The sequence below is a fragment of the Rhipicephalus microplus genome, unplaced genomic scaffold, assembly GCF_043290135.1.
Source record: "Rhipicephalus microplus isolate Deutch F79 unplaced genomic scaffold, USDA_Rmic scaffold_16, whole genome shotgun sequence".
In the NCBI taxonomy this organism is placed as follows: Eukaryota; Metazoa; Arthropoda; class Arachnida; order Ixodida; family Ixodidae; genus Rhipicephalus; species Rhipicephalus microplus.
The window spans coordinates 10,908,125-10,933,844 of NW_027464589.1; the positions used below are offsets into that span (position 1 = coordinate 10,908,125).

Consider the following 25,720-nt stretch of genomic DNA (forward strand, 5'->3'; position numbering starts at 1 on the left):
TTAAGTCTTGCTATGCGCCTGCGTTTAGCAAGCGTGGGCAAGTTTAGCAAACCGAGCATTTCGGTGACGGAATCTGTACAAGAGTATCGTCTAGAATAAACCTTGCTGCTCGTCGTTGAGCTCTTTCCTGTCTCTGAATTAACCCTGACTGATGAGGGTCCCAGATTATACTGGCATACTTTAGCGTGGACCGAACGTATGTCAAATGAGCTGTTAGTTTTACTGACTGTGAGACTAATTGCAGTTTTTGTCACAAGAACCAGAGCTTCTTTTCCGCAGATTCGCATATTTTGTTAACATGGTAAGACCAGCTTAAATTCGTAGATATATTTACGCCTAAGTATTTCAGTACGTCAACCGTAGAAAGCACCAAGGAATTCACTGTGTAATTAAAGTAGAAGATGTTATTTACTTTATTTGTTACGTGCAATAAAACAGTTTTATTCTCATTTATTTTCATTTTTCACTTGTCGCACCATTCTTCTACTGTCCTAAGAGCGTCACTGAGTAACTCCTGATCAACCGGGCTATCAATTTCTTTGTACAGTAGACAATCATCAGCGAAAAGCCGGACAGTGATCCTTTCGTGAATTTCAGAGGCGATATCATTAATATAGACTAGGAATAGCACTGGGCCTAACACAGACCCCTGGGGAACACTTGACATTACGTTCAACGGTTTTGATTTAATGTGTTCTACTTCTATATACTGCGTTCTGCCCCGAAGGTACGCGGTTATCCATTTTACTATTTGTTCGTTTATTCCTATACATGTCAGTTTCAGAAGCAGTTCTGCATGTAGCACTCTGTCGAATGCTTTCGACAGATCAAGACAGATGACATCTATCTGTTTTTTTTTTGTTTAACGTCAGGGCAAAGTCATTAATTGTGTCAAGAAGCTGTGTTGCTGTGGAAAGGCGCTGTCAGAATCCATGTTGGTTGGGAAAAAATTTGTTGTCATTTTCAATATACGTGTAAATTGACTTTGCTACAACGTGTTCTAGGAGCTTGCAGCAAACGCAGGTCAGCGATATTGGACGATAGTTTTGAATGAATTGCTTATCACCAGATTTGTGCACAGGTATAACCTTTGCCATAAGCTAATCATCAGGGATTCGGCAATCTGCGAGTGATGTGTCAAATACAATCTTTAAGTAATGAGCAACTCATTCCGCATACCTGTGTAGAAACGCATTCGGTAATTTATCAGGGCCTACTGACTTTTTTACGTCAATATTCTGTAGTTGGACCAGAATTCCCTCATAAGAGACTTCAACATCTGGCATTTTTTCCGAGCGAAGCAATAGAGAGGGAGCAGATTCAACACCGGATTGTGATGGACTAGAAAACACCGACTGAAAGAATTCGTTGTATGAAGGAGCGATTACTACAGGATCAGTAACCACTGTGTTATCCACTACAATGCTAAGTGACTCATAGTTTTTCGACATGTGATGTCAAAATTTATCAGGAGACTTTGTCATGAACTCTGTCAGTGTTTCTTTGAAATATCTATTTTTGGCTTCTGTAATCATGGAACGCAGTTGTGCAGACAATTCAGTTATTTTTGCGCAGTCTTTTGTTACTTTGCGTCTCTGGTGACTTATTCTACGCTTCAGTTGGATTATTTCTGTGCTTATCTAAAAGTTCCGCTTAGCTTTCCTTCTTTTCCGAAACGGTACAAAATTTTTGATACAGTGAAAGATAATATCTTTGAAAGATTCCCACATGGCATTGACGTCACCTTGAGAATCAAATCTATCCAGTGCAAATGACAAGTAGTCAATGATACTTGTGTCATCAGCCTAAAAAAAGTTGGGAACATTCGTAATCGCTTCTTTATGTTTTGACATTCTTTCATTATGTGTTATTTTGGCAAAGACAGCTTCATGGTCTGAGATACCCTTATCAAGTGACACTTTGAACTGCTCGAAGCGCCCGTCAAGGAATACCAGATCCAAAATAGACGGACTTTCCCCCGATTTTCGCGTACTTTGGCGAACAACTTGTGAAAGGTCATAGGTGAACGCAATTTCTAGGAGTAAATCGCAGTGTGCCTGTTCCCGATACTCTGCTGTGAGCGTGTCCCAGTTAATTGCAGGTAATTTGAAGTCGCCGGTTAGGAGCAGCCGGCAGTTGCGTCTTTTGTTTGTTTCTATGTATCTCTGTATCAACTCTAAGAATGAGAGAGGTGAGTTTGGCGGTCGGTAAATGGTACCGAGAAGGACTAGTGACGTTCCAATATGCATTTCACACCAAACACTTTCGTGCCCCGCAATACCGCCTAGTGTTTTGAATTCAATATCTTCCTTCATTATTATTGCAACGCTGCCTCCTCGAGACTGTCGATCCCGACGCACTATCTTGTATCCGGGAGGTATGATCTCATTAACTTGAATCTCTGAATGTAACCACGTCTCCGTGACTGTAACTACATGAGGATCATAATTGACTAAAATACGTTATAAGTCTGCGGTCTTCTTGACAATACTTCTAGCATTAAAGTTGACTATCCGGAATTCCTGTTGCTCTCTTCATTTTGTTCAATCCTGGCTTGCCGCTGACAGCGCGTTGTTATTATGCCTGATTTTGACTCGACGATTTTTTTCGTCGTCCCAAGTGATCATATCAGCATTAATGAAGAGTTTATCATAATCAAGACGTACATGCTGTCCTCGTTTTCGTTCATCCTGCGCAAAATTCCAGAGAAGCTTGCGTTTGGCAACTGTTTCCCTGCTGTAGTCATCAGCAATAGATATACAAGTTCGCTTCAGTTTCTTACAGTTTTTATATACTTTTGATTTTTCTCTGGAATCTTCAGAATAACAGGACGCGGCTTGGTCTGCCACCTCCCAATCCTTTGTATTCGTTCAACTGTGTGCACGGTTACGTTTAGCTGTTTATCAAATAAATCGCTAACCACCTTTGTAGTTAGTTCCTCCGTTGTTTTTATTTCGCTCTCCGGAATTTCGAAAACCATAAGGTTATTTTATCGGCTTCTGTCTTCAAGTGAAACAAGCCTATTGTGCAGCGTTTGTATAGTCGCGTTCAGGGTTTTGTTTGTGTTATTCAATTCCGCTATCAATTTGCCTTGGTTCTTGACAACCTGTACCACTTTCTCAACTTGTTTTATTCTTTCGCCTAACCAGGCTAAATCAGTTTTGATAGCCTGTTGCCCTTCAAGCAGTTCTTTCAAGAGCGCTGGCGTGTTAGGACCTGGTTTGGTTTCGATGTCACCAGATAGCAACATACACAAAGAAGCGAATGACAAATAAAGCACTTTCGGGCACAGCAGCACTACAATGAAGCGATTATCGTTCTTGTAACCATAGTACGAATAGAAACCAACCTGTTCAAGGAACAGAAGATGAGTTACAGGTGACATGGCTTCTGCAGTGCCACCGTGCCCACTGATGCAGGCTGGTGAGTCCGCTGCCTTTATAGGACTGGACGACGTTCCTGTCATTCTTCCGTAGTATCTGGCGGCGATGCCGTCGCTGACAGGCACTTCCCAGTCGAGGATGGTCCTATCAGGATCCGGTCCGGCGATACACGTGTTGCATACGTTATGGCGGGATGCGCAGATTAACAGCACCTGTTCAAGGAACAGAAGACGAGTTACAGGTGATATGGCTTCTGCGGTGCCACCGTGCCCACTGATGCAGGCTGGTGAGTCTGCTGCCTTTATAGGATTGGACGGCGTAGCCGTCATACTTCTGTAGTATCTGGTGGCAATGCTGTCGCTGACAGGCACTTCTCAGTCGAGGATGGTCTTATCGAGATCCGGTCCTGTGATACACGTGTTGGATACGTTATGGCGGGATGCGCAGATCAGCAGCATCTATTTGAGGAACAGAAGACGAGTTAGAGGTGACATGGCTTCTGCGGTGCCACCGTGTCGTGAGTATTGCGGACCAAGGCATACCAACACAAATACGAAGGCACAGATACGTTGTATAGTGCGTATAGAGAGGAGGAGAAAACGGCTGAACATTTCAAAATGTTCTTTAAAGGGCTTAACCCTGTAGTCCAAGATAATGGCACGGAATTTTCGAAAGCATTGCGATTTAGGGACATGAAGGCAAAATAGATTTTGAATGGGTAGAAATACCCAGGGAGGAGAATAACTGCTTGGTGGCTAAAATCAAGGCGTGAGTGAAATTAACTCCTTCAACACGTGGTAAATCTATACATTATTCTTAATTTTTATATATCTGCATTATTCAGGCGTGAATATTCTAATTTGTGCTCATTTTATTGCCACTTACATTGTATTCCTGACGAGAAACTTGTGAAATAAGCTAGAAGTCAGGAAAAACAGCTAGAAGTCAGGATTATGCAGGAGGAGCAGCCCGTCATACTACATCGGCGGATGCATCTTTGTCCCAATCCATAGCGGAAGTGGTCGAAAGAACAATGAAAAAGGTATGAAGCAACTTGCTTTGAACATTTGTGAGGCTATATCTCAAATTCTGGCGAACCAAATGGCTAATATACTTGAAAAGCCATCGAATAATACAATCTCACAGATTGCAGAGTTTCCAACTGAATAATGAAGAAAAAAGTGCAACCACACTGTCTTTGGCCACGCAGGACCACCTCTAGATGAGAAACAGAGCTAAAGAAACCATGTAAATGACGAAACTGAGGAGTCTGATGACATGCATTTCAACCCTAGATCACTGAGACGCACTAGGTCTCCGCTTTCTAAGAAAACAACCTAATCAAAGCTTGCAAAAACAAAAAAATACCTGAAGGACAAGACAAGTCTCTCAAAGACAAGTCTCTTAAAAGAAACCGTTCTGAATAAGGCAGTCGCGGAGACAGTTTTTGTGGAAAAATAGGGTCACCTGAGATTCTACAATTGCATTATAGATCGATTCACTCTTCAATATTTGATTAAGTATATTTTTCTTCATAATTTACCACAGATGTAACTGCACTGTATGAGACAAGGCTCTCTGTAAATAAACCGTTTTGTTATTCAGTTACCGTTCGATTAAGCCAGACCACACGTCCAGAAATGAAGGAGTAGCATTTTTGATCTTCAACAGAATCAGTTTAAAGGCGAAAATCTCCTAAGTATATGCTCCCAAAATGTGAAATTTTTGCAATAGATGACCCAGTTCCCAGTTGCCAACCTTTCTCTATAATTAATATATACTTTCCTAACGTTGTACAGGACACTAGACGATTGAATATGGCAATCAGATCTTGGTGTAAGGACCAAATTGCAGTCAGTGATTTTAACTCTCATCACGTTTTTTGGGGTTTTAAAACTGATCATTGTGGTAAAGGTTTGTGGGAGTTGGCAACACATAATAATCTATCGTGCTTAAACACCAGGATATCCACATTTCTCCGGAATTGATATCAATCAGCTTTATATTTAGGTTTCATAAGTTCGAGTATTTCTAGCTCGTCCTGGTCAGCGCTAGACTGTACTAAGAATATATATCATTTTCTTACAAGTTTTGAAATTTCTTGCCCGAGAACCCCACCTGGCGCTCAAGTCAGAGTCTTTGTGAATTACAAAAAAATAGAGATAACCTCACTTCACATTTATCTCCTTCCTCCGATGAGAGTAACGATTGCAAAGCGATAAATTTAAACGCAATTGTTAAAGGAGTCTATAAACGACCTGAATTCACTGTTGACTCGGCCAAAAGGGCGTCCCCTAGTGCTTGGTGGAATGAAGATTGCACACGAGATCCCCGCCGTCGCCAAGCAGCTTGGAAACAGCTCTCTCCCTCCGACGAGTGTAAGGATTGCAAAGCGATAAGTTTAAACGCAATTGTGAAAGGAGTCTATAAACGACCTGAATTCACTGTTGACTCGGCCAAAAGGGCGTCCCCTAGTGCTTGGTGGAATGAAGATTGCACACGAGATCCCCGCCGTCGCCAAGCAGCTTGGAAGCAGCTCATTCACAATCAGTCTCCTAAAAACTTGTCTGTTTATAAATTTATAACAGCTAATTTTAAACCCACAGTCGCTAAAGGAAAAGAGGAATACGATCGCTGACATTATGACTTCCTATCAAAACCAAAAAATAGGAGAGCTCTTTTTCGATTAATGAGAAGAAGGAAAATCCTGCCATCACCAGTAAATTCAGATTATGAACTTCTATTGTCAGCACAAATGACTAAAACTTCAGATTTATACGCGAAAGGCTTAGAGGGTAGATTTACATAAACTGTACCTATCATGTTCCAGAATCGTACAAACCAGGCTGATTTTGAGGAAGTTACAATGTCGGAACTATCCTGCATGATAATGCAGTTACCCCTTTCAGCTTCAAGCCCAGATCGAATTACAGTGCCTATGATCCAAATCTTATGTAAGATATCTTTTTGTGAAATTCCTAATCTTACAAATTATACTCTATATCATGGATGGATGCCTTATGATTGAAAAAGAGTGAAGGTAATTCCAATACCTAAGAAGCAGGGATCAGGCTTCACCATAGAAGATATAAGACCTATATCCTTGATTTCCAACATGGTCAAACTCATAGAAAGGGTTTCGCACAGCAACATCACTAGTTGGATAGAAGGCAAGTAAGCACTAAAACCTCAACAAATTGGCTTTACATCACAATGATCAATGTGGTGTGCCCATGCACACTTAAAGAGCCGAACAGAGCTTGTTAAAAAAAGGAGACAATATGCGGCGCTAGTAAGTCTTGACATTGCAAAAGCCTATGATAGCGTTGAAGGTTCGATTTTGTTGAACACACTGTAGACTAAACTTCCCACAGTAGACGATGGCGTGGTTAGCAGGATGTTTGATCTCACGGGAATTTTATTGTGTCAAGGATGGATGCTCGTCATCTAGATACAAACAGAGTCGCAGAGTTCCCCAAGGAGAAGTTCTATCATCTCTTTTATTTGATGTACAAGATCTCCATGCCGACCTGCCAAGATATCTATGTGTATGTGTATGCTGACGAAGTAGCCTGCTTTTCTTCTGACAATGGTATTTATGCTCTGCAGCAAAAATTACAAATATACTTGAACATGCTAGAAAGATGGCTGCCGTCAATTTCAATGGCTTTAATAGTAAGTAGGAGCGCTCTCATGGCGTTTCTCAAAGCCGGTTTCATTTCAATGGCCTTTGCATATAACCAGGAACCCTTTCTGCAAGTAGACTCCCTGAAAATTTCGGCATATTGCACAATGAAAAACTTAACTGGAGTCAATATATAGAATAAATTGCGGCTAAGGCTCAACGGGCTTTAGGCTTACTGTGAAGAATGAGTAATCGCTAATTTGGCGTACGTAGAGACACCATAGTAATTTGATACAAAATGTATATGCGCCCAATATTATAATTCGGATGTGTCTCGTTTTCAGGAGGACTTGCGTACAAAACAAAGCCGTCGGTTCTCTTAGAGCGGGAAGCTTTGCGCTTGTCTCTGGGGCTTTCTAGGTTTGCAGCAATTAATGTTATTGATCAGGAAGAACATCAGCCTACATTGCTCTGTCGATTCAAACTAACAGTACAGACATTTCTAAAACTTTATAGCTTACTAGTGAGAAGAGCTGAATATGTTTTTATCAGTGGCCCAGATTTGTTCTTTCTCGCTCATTGGCCTCGTTTTCATACACCGCAGATAATCTATGTACAAAATAAACTGACAAGTATAGATGTGACCATTAGTCAGGTAATTACATCTGAAAATTCAGACCAGATTATAAGTATAGAATATGATGAGATCTTTCTTCTACAATCTAAATTTCAATCCCGCAAATTCTTAGAGAACAGATTAGCAGATTTCCTAGAGCAAACACAGACACGTAACATAATAACTACAGATGCTTCTGTCAATGAGGAAAGGGTAGGCGTAGGAATAGTCTCCCAATAGCTTGGCTGGTCATTTGCCGTGAGGCTACCCGACTTCACTCCGGTTTTTGGGGCAGAGCTAACGGCAGTCATCATGGCACTGCGAAAACTTGCGATGAAAGAGAACAGGGCAGTAACAATCACTGGTTCGCTTACGGTATGCACTGCTCTTACAACTTCTCACACCTCTCGTGCCACCATGACGTCACAATGTTTGGTCCCATCTCAGCTGAAGTACTTGAAATTACCGTAATTACTCGAATCTAACGCGCACCTTTTTTCCGGTAAAGCAAGTTCATAAGTCGCATGGGCGTTAGAATCGAGTACGAACAAAAAATTACGGTCAATCTATTGCCATCGGCAAATCCAAAATGGCCGCCCTCTACGTGCGTCGGCATGGCGCGTCGGCCTTTGCTGCCTATGTGTTTCTCATGTGCGGCACTTCATACGTGTGCTGAGGAGTTCGTCATCTAGTAGTGCATTAGCATCGACGGCGTGAAAGGGCTGACTCCAAAAACTCGAGTACACCACGATGCAGCTTTTAAAAGAAAAGTCATCACGTGTGCAAAAACAGACGGAAATCGGGCCGCATCGCGGTCGTTCGGAGTTCCCGAAACGTGCGTGCGGGACCGGCGGAAACAAAAGCAGAAGATTGTCGACAGCAAAGCTTCACGCAAAGGCTTCAGTGGACCACAGCAAGGTCGGTTTCCGCAAATAAAGAACTGCTCGGCGCGTATGTGCTTCAGCTGCGAGCGGCACAGCGGCCCGTGACGACAGAACTGCTCCAAGTGCGGGCTATGCAATTAGTCTTAGAAAAAGGTCTAATGCGGAGCCAGTGAAAGCGAGCAGGTGCTGGCTAACTAACTTTATGAAGAGGAAAGGCTTTTCCCTCCGAAGGGGAACATGCATATGCGAAAAGTTTTGTAGTGGAGTACGATGAAAAGCTTCACAGTTTTCAGAGGTTTGTCCTAAACTTGCGGCGCAACAACGGCTACTTGCTTGGGCAAATCGGGAATGCTGGTCAGACGCCTCTTTACTTCGACATGCCTGGCACCACAACCGTCGAGAAGAAGGGGGCGAAGCAAGTTCGCGTGCTGACATTGGTGCACGGTAAAACTACAGTGACGGCAATGCTCTGTCACACGTCAGATGGGCACAAGCTTCGCCCGTGCCTCATATTTAAATAGAAGACGCTCCCGAAAAGAGTCGTTTTTTCGAGTGGTGTGATCGTGCGGGCCAGCGAGAAAAATGGGTGCGCGTTGCAATCGATGTCTTACGTTTTTTTTTTTTCGCGGTGGAAATCGGGTGCGCGTTACAATCGAGGGCGCGGTAGAATCGAGTAAATACGGTAGTATGGGCCTCAGGTCATTGTGGGGTAAAAATGAATGAAATGGCCGATGCCTTAGCCCGCTCATCGCTAGCTCTTCCAATAGTCCAGGTTCTCCCGGTGTTAGAATACTTCACTGTAATCATATTTACAAGATTAACTATTCACACAGATAGGTTGGAAGCAATAACCACGTGGTCGGAATATTATCAAGTAGATTAGCCATGGAAATCGCAGTGGAGCCACTCTCGACAATTAGAAGTGTGGATCACGAGATTTTGACATGGTGTCCAACCATTAAACTTTTACTGGCACAGGGTTGGTCTCATGACGCCTTTGCAAATTTTGCAGAGAACTTAAAAATATTGCACATTACTCATGTTCAAGATACTCTCGCGTTTAACCTCGACTTTTAATTACTCCTCTTGCAAAAGTACGCTTGACCTTATCGGAAGAAAATATTTTAAGCTTCGGTGCCTTAGGCTTGGGATATTGCCACAGGGAGGCCTTTGATGTCGTGTGCAATTTCAGTAAAACTACTCAACATGTACCATTTTAATGTGATTTGTAAAACTATTCGTCATATGATTAGGTTAACACCTAAGTTTTCAAAATTTGTTTACATTAGGCTAATACGGCAGCTTGGAGTACAAGCTCAAAAGCATAATACTTGTACTTAAGTTGAATATTTTACGTATTATTGCCATTTATTTCTTTATTTTTGGTTTTCAGTTTCATAGCTTAAAAGCAACGTCAACCTGTCTCAAGGTTGCATTGTTGACTAATCCCCTAAAGTGGGTACGTGCCATTAAGCTAGAGAAACAAACAAATAAACATTAGTGTAGGAACGGGGTGCTCCAAGTTGTAGCCGGGTCTCCATTGCCTTATGCCTGTAAATAAAGTATCCTTTAACTATACTTTGACGGAAACGAGTTTTTCGAAGGCTGCTCTACGCCATATCACCCGCATTTTTGTGCCGATCGAGATGGAGATGACCAACCGACGGACGGCTACGAGTGGCCTAGAATATATCAAGAAGATTAAGGCAAAGCGGACATCGCGACGAGTCTTGAACCACCAGATCCACAATGAGGCAAGTGTCCTACCCCAAAAAGACTCCGCGATGCATGAGCAGCTCGATTTAATATACGAGGGTCTAAAGATAAATAATTAGGAGCTGAACAAGGGCAACTTTGAATTGGGAAGTATCATCTCGGACAAGGACTTCTAAGCTGAGTTTAAAGCAATACTCGAATACGAGGACAACTCAACACAAACCCTGGCCGAGCTTCTAAGCAGGCGGACACGCATTTCAAGCGCACAAATAGAAGATGGATCGGTGACGGCTACACATACGATCGCTGCACCATCTGATAGGACGGGAGCCAACCTACGAAAGCTAACGATTGTGCCCTGCTCTGGGGATGTATGTAAATGAACGCCGTTCTGAGAGCAGTTCGCCCGGCTTGTCCATAGCATCGCCACCCTGACAACGACTCAGAGGCTCCATTATTTGCGGCAGTTTTTGAAAGGAGACGCTGCTTCAGCGGTGATTGGTCTTCCAACGACGGATGCTTGTTATAAGGACGTTGTAGACAAGCTATTCACAAGTTTCATCGCCTATAGGGGGCGCACAGGGTGGTTCAATATGGCGCCTATAGAGAGTATCGGTTAAGGTCGGAATCGCTCAGCACATATGCGGCCTGCAGTGTTTTTTTTTTTTATTGCTTTGCGATGGCTTTATTCTTCTCGCAGTCGCATATTATGCGCGACTTAGACGCTTCAGAAACTTGAATACGATGCCTCGAAGATGTCCTGAGTTAGAAAAAAAAAAAACATCACTTGTTATGGCGTAAAGGTCAGTAGCCGATATTTTTCATGCATTTTTGAAAAACCTCACAACTTTACTGCAAAGGTGAAGCAATGAACGCGATAGCAACAATTCGGAAGGTCAGTGCCTAATGGCAAGCAGATCAAAACGTGCCCGCGTTTCTCGCGCAAAATGAGGCACGAAATGTACTCACAGGTAGAGATGAACGCAGTTGTTACCATCTCAGTTGTTACTTCGCTCAGTCTAAAAAACGCATACTCTTTTCGCAAACCAAGACTGTGCAACGACTGCAGTGACCTTTCGCGTCCATTAACTACAACAGAAATGCCCTAGTGAAAGCCTAACGACAGCCAAGACGTACATGCACATGCTATGAATGCTGCTGCCCTACCGCTACTCCAATACTTTTTGAAAAAGTTACGCTGGCAGCTGTGGAGCGGCATGATAGTCTACGAGACTTGCGAATACAAAAGCGCTTTGGTGACAAGATGTGCCAGGAACAAGAATATTTCGCAAGATCATGTCATCTGACCCATGTTCTTACATTCGGTGGCACAAAACCCTCAACTATTACCAAGTGCTCGTCAACATACGAGGGCTGGAGTCGCTGGGTACGCAGCGGGCTTCATATTCGTCGATGCTCTGCGACATCATACTTGGAGCAATGCCCCGAGACGTCATGGTAATATATTACTGTACCTGTACTACACAAGGGACTACGAACCATTCTGCTGATCCTTCAGGGTTTAATGGTCTCCTGACTTTCCTTTCAATTGAACTGGAGAGCTTGGAAAAACGTGATCACAAAGAGAGCAGACGGGACAGCGGGGCACACCATGTGGCGACCCATCCAGCGAGTAGTCGCCTTTGGAAGAAGCCTACATCATCTGTTCTCCACACAAACTCGACTCTCAATTCTCAGCATTATGAAATTTGTGTGCTCTGTTCATCTAAGCAGCAGCACACCATGGAAGCGTGCCCTACCGACATGTCCCTGACGCAAAAGAAGGAAGTGCTGTCGGGTGATAAACTGTGCTTCCAATGTACCACGAAAAGCCACAGGGCACGCGACTGCAAGCGGAAAATCTCGTGCTCGAAGTGCAAAGGCTGCCATGCCTCGACTGTGTGTGACCCAGAAAAAATTACTAAGAACAAAAGCGCGAAGAAGCCGGAACCAAGGAAGCCATCAACGGTTGATGGTGGGGAAACATCAAGCTTCTCTGTCTATATTATACCGAGTGGAACCCCTGATCGCTTTAATTCGAGTGCGTTTGTACAGACGGCGTCCACCCTTTCGAAAGAAAAAAAAGCCAACCCGATGACTGCATTATACGATAGCTGCAAGCAGCTATCATCTTTATTCGCAACTCAGTCATCTCGGCGTCTAGCGATGATGCCTGTTCTACGCCGCTCCCAAGTTCGACAATTTGACGTTGTGCATCGTCCTTCTCCTGGATGAGCCGCTTGCAGTTATCGTATAATGCAGTCATCGTGTGAGTCTTTTCTTTCCCAAGGGTGGACGCCGTCTGTAAACACACTCATATCATAGGGTTCAGGGGTTCCACTAGGTATGGTATAGCCAGAGAAGCTTGCTTCTCCCCCATCAACCGTTGATGCCTTCCTTGGTTCTAAATTATTTTCGCTTTTGCTCTGGTAATTATTTCTGGGTCACACATATAGTCAAAGCATGGCGGCCTTTGCACACGCAGTGGCTTTATTCGGGCAAGTGATCGGCGTCGATGTGTAGTGGTTGCGCACGCGTTGGAAGGGGATTGGATATACATGAATCCGACAATAACGCGGTTCTAAGTCCAAAGGATTGCAATAGAATGGAAAGGTGGGCTAGTTGGTAATTCATGATGGTTCAGCAAACTGGGAGCGCAGGGTTAAACACAGACACAAAACAAAGAAGAGGCACACAGCACGAGCGCTCGCGCTGTGTGCCTCTTCTTTGCTTTGTGTCTGTGTTTACCCCCGCGCTCCCAGTTAGCTGAACCATCATAATTTGAAAGGCTGTTGGCGAATGAATGAGTCTGTTTTGCATCCTTGTCCAGAGTTTCGGTGGTTTTTTTTCTAGTATGTATATGTGAAGCAGCCGTCCCAGCTTTTCACAATCCTATTGTGAAGTTTAGATTCAACTGCGGTGCCACCCAAAAAGGCTCGAGCTTCTCAGAAGAGGAGCTTGTGATAACCACGCTTCTTCCAGCTTTTAAACTCGGTCGTCAACTCATCTGCTTGACCTACTTCGCAGTGAAGGCGGCATCAGCTTTTTAATAAATATGCTAGCTATCTAGGTTTTCATGAACATTGCGCTGAACGCTTTCGTTCTCATTGATATGGTTTCAACTAAAAAAGCAATAATTATGCCTGGTGTAATAAGCAAGACCATCGTTAGTATAAAACTGTTTAACATAATTCTTATCAGCAGGAACCTTATAGTAAATGTATAAGTAACATCAAGTTAGCGGGATTTTACTTAAGTTGTTCATCATGAACGGCATATTTATTAGCAATGTTTAGTTGGTGCGATAAAACTTGTTGCGCTGGTTGGTTATTTTTCATTTTGTAAGAAAATAAGCGCAACTTTGACTCACGCAAACACTCATACAATCACTTCTTCATCCACCCAAAAACGCACACGACAGTTAGCGCTCTACCAGCATGCTTTAATTAGCACGGTTCTAGTTTTACCTGGTTTAAATACTATAGTCTTATAAGATGTCACGTAACTACTTCGGTCTTACCCCTATTTGGCTTAACACAAGGTCATAGCATGTCCTGGCCTTACTAGCCAAGTTTTTCGCACAGCCAAATAGGTAATTTGCCGGCCGCATACACTCAAATAATAGCGGACGATGATAACAAAGAAAACGCGCACCGGCCGTGCAGCTCGCTAGAATGTACAGGCTGACCATGATGATTAACACGTGGCCTAAGATTTAGGTATTTTGCGGTGTTGTGAGTGACTTGGCCAGAACAAATCTCAGAGGCCACCGCGCTGATTATTCTAAAGTTGACTTAGTGCATGCATTAAAAGCATCAAAATGAAAACATTCCTGCTTTTAAAAGGTACCATAAAAAAGCTACTGACACCTTTATTGTATGGGTGAACTTCGGCACTCAGTGCACGGGCCAGCAAACAAATGGAAGACTCCTCTGGTTTGAAAACACCATCCAACTTTGCCAACCATCCTTGACGCGATGCCGGGTTCCATTTTAGCCAATAAAACGCAGTGCGCTGAGGGGTGGATTTTCCTTTTTTGACTATCGGAACATTTAAATCGGGGCGTCGCCAGAGCTCAGAAAGATCCTTACTTTCGCCAAGCTCGGCCGATGCTGCATAGCGCCCAAGAACTTGGTGTTGCTCTCTTTTCTATAACGATTTTTCGCTCCGCTGTACAATGTCACCACTTCTAATTAGAGATCCTGGGGAAGTTTCAATAGTCGTCTATTGTGTCCTTATGTAGGCAATTTTCCTTATGTAAACAGGAATCTCTATCATTTGATTTTTAGGCCAGTGGCCTGAAAACTGTTTTGAACTTACCACAAATGAGTGATATATCCTTTTGTGAGCAGGGAATAATAACCCTACTACGAAAAGTGAATGTAAAGTCAGCCCCCGGACCGGATCACATTTCGAATTATGTATTAAAGAATTGTGCTGCATCGTTTGCCCCTTTTCTAATGATTCTCTATCAAAATTCATTTGATTCCGGTGCTTTACCATGTGACTGGAAAACTGCAAATGTAATTCCTATATATTCGAAAGCGGCATTAACACACAGAGTTAAAACTACGGACCTATTTCACTAACTAATGTTTCATGCAAGGTACTAGAGCATATCATTTACTCTAACCTAATGGCTCGTCTCCAAGAAAACAATTTTTTTCACCCCAGCACAGCATGGTTTTAGGAGCGGTCTCTCATGCGACACTCGATTAAGTTTTCTCATGATATAACTCTGTCGATCATTAATGGCAAACAGGTGGACTCTATTTTCTTAGACTTCCAAAAAGCCTTTGACTCGGTAGCACACAATCTCGGTAACACACACTTGTAAAACTGTCTGCACTTAATATTCCTACGGCTCTTTTCCAGAGGGTTGAGGCTTACCTTACTGACCAAAAACAGTGTATTGTTCTTAACGGAACGACCTCATCACATAAAACAGTCTTGTCAGGTGTTCCTCGGGGATCTGTACTCGGGGCTCTTCTTTTTTTTTTTGATATTTATCAATGATATAGGTGAAGGAGTATCAAACCGTCTCTCTCAGATTGTATGCCGATGACTGTTGTCTTTACCATGAAATTAATACTTTGAATGACAGCGTACAACTACAAAGTGACTTCGACAAGATACTACTATGGTGCAATACGTGGAATATGACGCTAAACTTTTCTAAATGTAACATTGTCCAGTTTTCTACAAAACGTTACACTTTAAATATGAAATACTCACTTGATGGCGAAAGCCTCACGATTGTACTCAGCTACAAATATTTAGGGGTTTTATACAAAAATGACTTTTTCTGGAATGACCATATTGATTACGGAGCAGCGAAGGCTAGTCGGGTCCTCAACTTCCTAAGATGAAACTTCAAGCAAGCTCCTCCGAAGTCAAAAGAAATTCTTTACTTTTCAAATGTTCGCACTATATTAGAATATGGATGTTCTGCTTGGGACCTCAGTACAAAATTATGTATTGACGACTTAGAGCGCGTCCGAAAGCGTGCAGCACGATTTTTGTCATCGAACTATGATTTCAGAGAAAGCTCTTCCGACATACGGGACAATCTTGGATGGCCGTCTTTGCAGGACAGGTGGAAATACTTGCGCCTGAAGCTGTTCCACAAAATTTTTATAGGTGCAACAGGCTTAAGGAAAGACACGTACATACTTGATCCTACCTATAGATTTGCCCACGTCGATCATTTCCTGAAGGTTAGGGAATATAGGTGTCGGATCAACCTATATAAACATTCCTTTTTTCCGAGCACAGCGCATGACTGGAATTGTCTCCCGAAGCAAGTTGTACTGTCGTTGCCGACTTCCTTTGATGAAGCCCTCGCAGAATGTTTGTTTAACTAACTAGGCTTTACATGGCATATGTGAGATATTTTGAACTTTAGCTCACCATTTAAAGCTTCTGTCAAGTTGTGTTTTCTACTCTGTCTTTCTTATGAGGTTATGTATCTATAAAGTTAATTTATGTTTAAAAGTTTACTTTAATATTATGTTTTGTTGCTTTTTCGTGTTGTACAACCTGTATCAATCTCTTAGTAACGTGATGTTTAGTCTTTTATAACATTACTTATGTTTAGAGTGCTGATGTTATCTTTATTCTTACAGAGTTTTTGTTGCTTTTCATGTTGTATATACTACCCGTATCTTTTCCTGTTTGTTTCCCCCCTACAATAATGCCCAGTTGGGCGCTGTAAGTTTCTGAATAAATGAATAAAATAAAGACAAGAGGAGGGGCTCTTTTAACACAAAACAGAGCCGACGAGTGAACTTGACCAGGCGCACACATGCATAATTTGTGGTCAAGGGCTATAGAACTAAGCCATGGGCGAATAATGAAATCTTCAACTTGCAATACAGGCAGCTTGGATGGTACTTAGAAGTGTAGCAGTTTGGGCTAGTTGTTATGACATGAGTATAGTTATAGCACGAGAACAGAACGACGACAATTTCTTCTTTTCTCTTTGTCGTCGTTCTGTTCTCGCGCTATAACTATCGTCAATGAATGATACTTCACAAGAAGAACCAAGACACACAAACATCAAAGACTTGATGAGCCTTTTCTAGTTGGCTGTAAAAGTGTAGGGAGGTAATGCGAGCGATGAGCTCACAAGATTTGCAAAGGGTTCGACGAACGTCTCTAGTATTACTAATAAATCATTAAAATATTTCTATCACAGGAAGTGTACCTATGAGCTAGGGCATGGACACTAGTTCCTTCAATTAAAAAAGATTATTATCGCAATTTTCTATACGTACTTTCATCGGTAATGCCAGTGAGAGTTTTACAAAGCGGTGAGCGATGTGTATGTTATATCACATAGAGCCTGTAAAGATATTTTGCGTGCTAGACTATACAATAGCTAAATTTCGATTAACGAACAGTCAGCAACTCTTCCGGCTGATTCCAACAGCTCACCTTGAATTGCTTAAGCAGCAAGCTCACCTTGAACTGTTTCAGCAGCAATGTGTCTCTTGTGTGGCAGGCAGATTCGAAGTATCGCTTTGCGCGGCAGGTATGCTTGCCATCACAAGGTTCACGAAGAAGGGCCTCTATTTGACGGCAGGTGATCACATGTTGACTCTGTGTGCAAAAACAAAGGCTCCTTTGCAGAAAAGACCCGGTTCACAAAATCAAATATTTCGGCTACTTGGATCATATAAGGAATGCAAGGTAAGAGCACCACAATATGCAGTAAGTGGGAATATATTAACTTTATTTCCCCAATAATTAGAAAGACATCAGTGACGCATCACGAGATAGGCTCACACATGGCTGCCAAGAAAAAGATCGTGAGGCTAGTGCCGAACCTGCAGCACAGCCACAGTGAGAGGTGGACGAGTCGCCATTCTAGAGCCTCTTTTGACCACTCTCGATAAAACTGCTACTGGCACACTAGCATAGTGTTCATTACAATATAAAGCACTGTATTTTCCTTATAGTGGGGAAGCATAAACTATTGACGATACTAATTAGGCACTCGCCACCCAGTGGCCGCACCTCGAAACGGCACTAACAGGGTCAACCTTGAAAGGTGACATGTCAAACGTTGCGCGCGTTGAGTTGACTTAGTTATTTTATTTTTGCCATGCCGCGCCACTAGTAATAGTAGTAGTAGTGGTAGTAGTAGTAGTAGTAGTAGTAGTAGTAGTAGTAGTAGTAGTAGTAGCAGCAGTAGTAGTAGTAGAAAACTTCATTAGGTACATATTCCAGACAGACTAGAGCTCCAGTGCCCGGAGCCAGAAAATGAAAAAAAGAGATTTCCAGAGACCATTGCTTTGTGCGGCATGGTACCGAACAGTGTTGCAAAATGAACGATTCCATTCCATTACAATTTTCTCTCGGGGAATAAGAACTTGTTTCAATTCCATTACTGTCAGTTCTTTAAAATGAAAAAAAAAACTTAGCACGTTGAAGCTTCAGGAATTGCCGAGCAGATCAATTCTGTATTCTTCAACGTAGAAAGGGCATCTTGAACATTTTAACAAGTTAAGAATGAACGCCCCAAAAAGCAGAAGTCATCAGCTAAGGCCGGATTTTTAGGCATTAAATAGTGTGTTTTAGGTGCCAAAGACAGGCAGGTAAAACACCTTTTTAGGCCCTCGAAATCATAACTATAGGCACAATTTTTTTTTTACAAAAATCAAAACATCCCAAAACAACGACATCGGTGACTTGTATGTACGGCAAGAAGCAAAAAAATGATATTGCTCTCAGATAGCAAAAAGGTACCATTGATTGAACATAGGCATGCATTTCCCACACAATTCACAATATGTGGTCTTTCGTTTTAATGTGTAGCATTGTGCGCCAAGTGTCCACCATTCAATTGGCACTCTCTTGGGTCTCTTTCATTTTGTTGTGGCTGAGAAGAGCATCGCAGGAGCAAATAACCAAGTCACTGACACCCCAGAAGAAAGACATGCTAGGTCTAATCGCGTATGACCAATTTATTCCCTATCGGTGAACACCTGAAGGACCCCTCACTCCGCTGCGGCATTTTGAGCTGACAAGTGTAGTGGTGCGCTGGGCCCTTCGGATCATTACTGTTTATATTTGCAAAACTACATGTTGCGGAACATGCTCATTTTCTAATGAATGCCACTTGCTCTTCTCGCGCGCGTGCGCCCCAAGATCTAGAGCGTGACGTACAGCAAGGAATGGTCCTGTTTTTATGTCACTCTTTTACGTGACCTTGCTTACACATGTTGTGCTTAGTGCGTATGCATCATGTGACTCTCCAGCCCCGGTGCCGAAGAGAGCAGGGAAGGAATGAGGCTGGCGATGGATACATAAGACGAGAGGGAAGGGATTTAAGCTTGCTTCTTCGCATCATGTTTTGGTGACTCGTAGCGAACCAATTTGAAAAATCACCATGGTAAAACACTTTCATTTGGGCACGCAAGAACTTCTAGTGTCTACCTACAACTCAATATGTCACCTGAAGAGGGACGCCTAAAGAGTAAATTACAAACAAAACAAAAGCCGCATGCACATCACATTTTTTACCTGAAGGTGCCGCAGGAGATGGGTTACGATGTCAAAGAAAACAGGCTTTTATTCACACAACACACTTTGTTCTCTTAATAAGTCATTTCATTTTGTCATGAAACTAACAAAAAACGAATCAATAGAAAAAGTATATGTGGTACGACATTCTAAAATCTTAATTACCATTGTGCGAAGAGGACTGTATAGGTACATTCATTTTCGAATGCGAGTTGTACCATGAAATGCTTGACATAGGAGCTTTAACCAACTATAATGCGACGGGATGATAATAAATCCCATCCTACTTTATTTTTGCTATCGTTAGAGCTTTCACATTTGAGTAATGGCTTAGAAAAAATCGTTGATGCCCTGTTCTGTATTTTTTCAAGTTTGTCACTTAAATTCATATGCCAAGGAATCTCATATGGCACAAGCGTATTAACGCATAGGGTGAATGTATCCTAAATACAGCATTGACTGTAAACATGCCGGTGCCTGTATCACGCTTTGCTGTACAAAGTAAAATAATTTGGCGACCTTCGCCCCAACTAAATCAACAAGAGCTTTCAATGAGTGGCCCTCCATGGTTTTTCATTCATTCTCCAGCTATCCACGGTTGCTTAAAAAACCTGCTCTTCCTTTCCCACCACAACACCTAGGTTTTCAGGGCGGTTCTTCAAATCCTTCTGGGCACTGGACAGCTGTCCGCAGAAGGCGGTCGCCACGTCCTCGGCCATAGACGTGACTTTTATTTTATTACCCCATCTTTATTTATCTCCCCTCCTTCTCCTGCATACGCTGAGCTAGACGTGCTTCCACTTAGGGCCGCAGAAATAGCATTTTTTGCACTCCTCATACTCTTCCTCCAATCGCTCGCAGCATGTCAGCTTTGTCTTTGTTGAACCTTGTAGTGTTCGGAAGTATCAATGTTGGCCTTTTTAACATAAATAACGGTTGAACACTATGCTCGAAAACAAAAATTGGACTTCAATAGCGCTCATCTAGGCGCTCATTCGAAAAATAGGTGTTTATAGACACATATTGGCATTTAGGCACGAACACCAAGAATAGGCAATTATAGGCACTATAAACACACCATAAAAGCCCCTCTTAACCTCTAATTTATGCTCATATACCAAAATGGCACCACAAGAACGCATGGGACAAAATAGGCATTTGTCTACAGTCCAGTCTCTAGGACTCATCAGATGAGTCCTAGAAACCATCTAGGACTCAAAACTGACATTTTGGCAGTGGCGGTCGTGGCAGCAGGAAGTCGAGTCCACTGAGCAACGTTCTTCCTTTGCGCAGGTGCTGACTTGTGCATATCGTGAGAGTTGTCTGGTTCGGCTCTTCGGGCTATCGGGATATTCTCTGGATTTCTCGACCCGTCTACTTGGAATATCTGGTCAAGCAACGTCACTACCCTGTCGCTACAGCCACAAAGAACGAACTTTCTGCGCAAGCACAGACTGCGAGGACACCTACCGGAGACACTACTTAGGCTCAACACTGTGCTCGTGTAGCCACATTTTGGCAGTGGCAGTCGTGGCAGCAGGAAGTCGAGTCCACTGAGCAACGTTCTTCCTTTGCGCAGGTGCTGACTTGTGCATATCGTGACAGTTGTCTTGTTCGGCTCTTCGGGCTATCGGGATATTCTCTGGATTTCTCGACCCGTCTACTTGGAATATCTGGTCAAGCAACGTCACTACCCTGTCGCTACAGCCACAAAGAACGAACTTTCTGCGCAAGCACGGACTGCGAAGACACCTACCGGAGACACTACTTAGGCTCAACACTGTGCTCGTGTAGCCACATTTTGGCAGTGGCAGTCGTGGCAGCAGGAAGTCGAGTCCACTGAGCAACGTTCTTCCTTTGCGCAGGTTGGTTGTGCATTAATTGCACCGCTGATTTTTGCTTCTACTTTTGTTGTCGCGACTGCTGCTGCCAGTGGTTATTGTGCTGTAGTCGCTGTTACGTTTATATGATGCCGTCAAATGCTGAGCTGTCACGCGAAGTGCAACAGCTTCGAGCTGAAATTGAACAGCTTCGTGAAAGTGTCTCTGCCATCAGCACTTTTTATGAAGAAATGAAAAAGAAGCATGAGCTCACCTCAGCCGAAAACAAGTCTCTTCAAAAATCAAATGATGAACTGGCTGCTAAACTGGCTGACATGGAACAGCGTTCGCGACTTAACAACGTTGAGATAAAGGGTGTACCATTAAAAAAGGGGGAAAATTGCACCACCATTCTTCAGAAAATGCGTGATGTAATTGACTGTTCCATAAAAAAGGATGATATTGACGCTGTGCATCGCGTGCCAGCAAAAAAGGACACGAACATAATCGCGAGGTTTTGTTTTTGGGTCAAGAAGGATGAATTTTTGCGTAAAGCACGCAGGGCACGTCTAACAACCAAGTCACTCGGTTTTGCTCAGTCACAAGGTGCCAATGTGTACGTTAATGACCACCTCACACCCAACAACAAAAGATTGTTTGCACAAGCGCTCTCACTAAAGAGAGAAAAGCAATGGAAGTTTCTGTGGGTGGACAATGGTCGCATCAAGGTGCGAAAAACTGAGGACAGCCGAGTTCACGTCATCGCCAGCGTGCAGGACCTCTCAGTAATGAGAGAATAGCCACTGTTAATGACCAAAGCGACTCTTACCTAAAGAGAAAGATGGCAGACAAAGATTACGTGACACTCAAAAAATTAGACGCATTACTTTCCACGAAAAAGAATGGCTTGTCCTTCCTTCATCTCAACGCACAATCTGCACGAAATAAAGAAGACCAAATAACCGCCCTTATTTCAACTATACGCTCTGAACCTCATGTTCTTATGATGACGGAAACATGGTACAGGGATGAATCTGAGGTTCTAAGATCACCCGGCTATGAAACCTTCTTTTTGAATCACCCAACAAAAATAGGAGGTGGTGTTTTGATGATGGCTAAAAACTCAGTAAAATGTAGGCTGGTTCACGAGTTTTCGCATGTCACTAATGATTATGAAATATTGACTGTACAAAGTGACGGTTTTGTTTATGGTGTGTTATACCGCCCTCCTAGTGGTAACAAGTCGAGCTTCTTAGTATTCTTAGATACATACTTGCGTTGGGTTGGAGACACTGGCAGTACACTAGTTCTTGCAGGTGATCTCAATATCGACGTTGCAAAGCCATCAGAAAGTCAGTTAGAACTTTGTCAAGTTATTGAATCCAATGGGTTTTCTAATGTTATCACCATCCCAACCCGCATTGACAAAAACACTGCGACATTAATAGATATGTTCATTACTAACATAGAAGCTTCGAAATGTTTGTCCGGCGTACTAAGCGCACCCATCAGTGACCACCTTCCCATCTTTATGCTGATAAACGAAGCCGTAAACTGTGCGCCACCCCAACTCAGAGAACCGATAGTTATTCAAGATATTAATGAATATACACTGCCTGCATTTCAACCGATAGTTATTCAAGATATTAATGAATATACACTGGCTGCATTTCGCAAGGAGATATCGTTAACCGATTGGTCAGGCGTGTATTGCGAGCAAGAACCTGAAGCCGCCTATGATATTTTCCATGACAAACTGATAAGGGTGTACAAGAAATGCTTTCCGTACAAACAGCTCAAGCATACGCGCAAAGCCAAAACACCGTGGCTGACTAAAAGCTGTCTTAACGAAATAAAAAGCAAAAATAAATTGTTCGAAAACTTCCTGAAAAACAAGAACGAAGAAACGCTTAAACGTTTCAAAGCCCAGCGAAATAAAGTAAACAGCCTGTTGCGTTACAAAAAGAGAACGCACTTAAACAGCATCTTCAACAAAGATGTAATGAATAAACAAGACTTGGCTTGGTCTAGACTAAACAAATTTCTTGGCCGTAACGGTGATGACTTCAGGCCTACTGAGCTTGTGATAGACGGTGACGTTATTTGTAAGGATGATTTAGCAAACTTATTCAATGACTATTTTGTATCTCTAGCAAAGGAACAGTACAATTCAGCTTGTACCACATATTTGTCTGACAGTATCTCTGAGAGCGCGTTTTCGGCGCCAACAACAGCTGGTGAACTTTCACATGCTTTTTCGTCTGTGAAAAACAGCACGTGTTGTGACGCATATGACATACAGATTAAGCCCATCAAACACGTATAAGATATCATTGCTGAATTATTAGAGCATATCTTTAATCTTGCTTTTTCCACCGGAATTTTCCCACAAAAGTTACAAGTTGCAAAAGTGGTTGTGCTGTACAAAGGAGGAGATAAAAATGCACTAAACAATTACCGACCGATATCTATACTTCCAGTAATTTCAAAAGGTCTGGAAAAACTAATTCAAAAGCGTATGGTTTCTTTCCTAGATAAGCACCACATCATCACTCCTTCGCAGTTTGGTTTTATCAAAGGCCGTACGACTGAACATGCTCTTTTAGAACAGAAAGAATTTATACTAAATGCTTTTGAACGCGAACTACACACTTTAGGCATCTTCGAAGACTATTTAAAGGCGTTCGACACAATAAATCACATTACGCTGCTAAAGAAATGTGCACACTGTGGATTTCGAGGTGTTTTCTTACAACTCATTGAATCATATCTAATGTATCGACAGCAGGAAGTAGTCGTCCACAATTGTACCTCAAATTTACTAAAAATTTCAGCGGGTGTACCACAAGGTAGCATATTAGGGCCTCTGCTTTTTTTGTATATACATAAATGATATTGTAAAAATTGACACGTCTGTAAAATGTATTATATACGCTGATGATACAACCTTGCTTCTTACTGCTGAAAATTATACAAACTTAATTAATGACGCAAATGAGGTACTGGCGAAGTTGGCCACATGGACATGCGTTAACTGTTTAAAACTTAACGTATCAAAAACAAAAGCTGTATATTTCAGGCCGAAAAATAAACAAACCCCTTGTCATGTCCCATTAAAACTTGGCAGTTCAGAACTTGAGATAGTACAGCGTATTAAATGTCTGGAAATAATTTTTGATCAACACATGTCTTGGAACGCACAGACTGAAAAACTATGTGGCACTATATCAAGGATTTCGGGCATATTATCCCGGGTGCGTTTCTCGCTACCTAAGGCAGTTAAACTTCACATCTATAAATCCCTGTTCTTATCTCACGTCAACTACTGTCATCTGGTTTGGGGTACGACAACTCTAACAAATATCCGCAAACTGCACGTCATACAGAAAAGGGCTGTTCGTGCCGTTACAAATGCTCCATATCGCAGTCACACCACTCCCATATTTCACGACATGAAGCTGCTACCTCTACCTGAATACTACCGCGCAATGCTTGTGAAACGCTACCAGGCAGGATTAAAAGGCGACAACTTTTTAGGAACCATTGCCAACCTAAACCACCGCAGTTCTTTATAACACGCGTTTCAATCACACATGGCTTATCCCGCGCACGCGCACTAACTACGGCAAAGAAATGCTGCGCTTCCTCCTGCCGTTTCACTTGAATGCCATATCGTCTTCCATTTGAGTGACTGTTCTGATTGTAAGTGTAGTAAACGTATGGGCACATGCCCCATATTTTTTTTTTTACTTTGGTGCAAATCTTGCGATCTTCTTTTCTTGCATCGTTACACTCTCTTACTGATATCGTATGCTAAGGCACGTTGCCGGGCTAGTTGGTTGGGATTCATCATTTTCACTGGTATAGCGCACCACGACAAGGACACACACAAAGGAGAGATTCACACACACATAGCGCTGTGTGTGTGTGAATCTCTCCTTTGTGTGTGTCCTTGTCGTGGTGCGCTATACCAGTGAAAATGATGATATCGTATGTGTAAGCAAATAATTACGGTCATTTCTTTGAGTTTATTACTTTTCAATCTTCATGCTTTATTATGCTTATGCTTTATTATGCTTATGCTTATTATACTTTATGCTTGCTCAAATTTTTATACATTGTCACTGCAATAAAAGTGTTGCCTATGCTGCCCATTTGTAAGGGGTCGTGGTCCCAGTCAAGCCCATTAGAGGCTTTTTGACCACGGCCCTCAGCATCCCGAATGTTGAAATAAATAAAGTTCAAGTTCAAGTTCAAGAGTTACGAACTGTAAAAGTATGCAAAGCATGTTACCACGCTCGAGGGATAGTTGATAAGATTGATGCTTTGGATAGTTGGTGATTTGTAGTGAACATAATTGCACAGCTCATGACAACGAGTAGCTACCCCTCCAATGAGTAGGTGTTCAGACCCACACTTTGTCGTCCAGTTGGTACGGTACGGGTTTGCACCGGAGATTGTAGAGTGTGGCGAAATTGTCCAGTTGCCTGGAGATTCCCAATTGGCGAAGTTGCCACACTTCCTCTACTTGCTGCCTAAACTTTTCAGCGTCCAAAACAATAGCACCATTTTTATAAAGAAGCATAGCGTTTAACGTTTTTGTAAGTTCGGGGCCGTAAACGAGACTGCGTGGCATCTTTTGAGTGTTC

The 25,720-nt window shown here is 42.5% G+C and overlaps 1 protein-coding gene across 1 annotated transcript in view; it reads right to left on the reverse strand.

The window, feature by feature from the left end:
• LOC119167796 (WD repeat and HMG-box DNA-binding protein 1) overlaps positions 1-25,720 on the reverse strand; it is a 465,682-nt gene that overhangs the window by 190,205 nt on the left and 249,757 nt on the right. Inside the window, exon 10 of the mRNA XM_075883385.1 lies at positions 17,188-17,325. Within this exon, the coding sequence (XP_075739500.1) occupies positions 17,188-17,325 (138 nt within the window). The remainder of the gene's footprint in view (positions 1-17,187; positions 17,326-25,720) is intronic.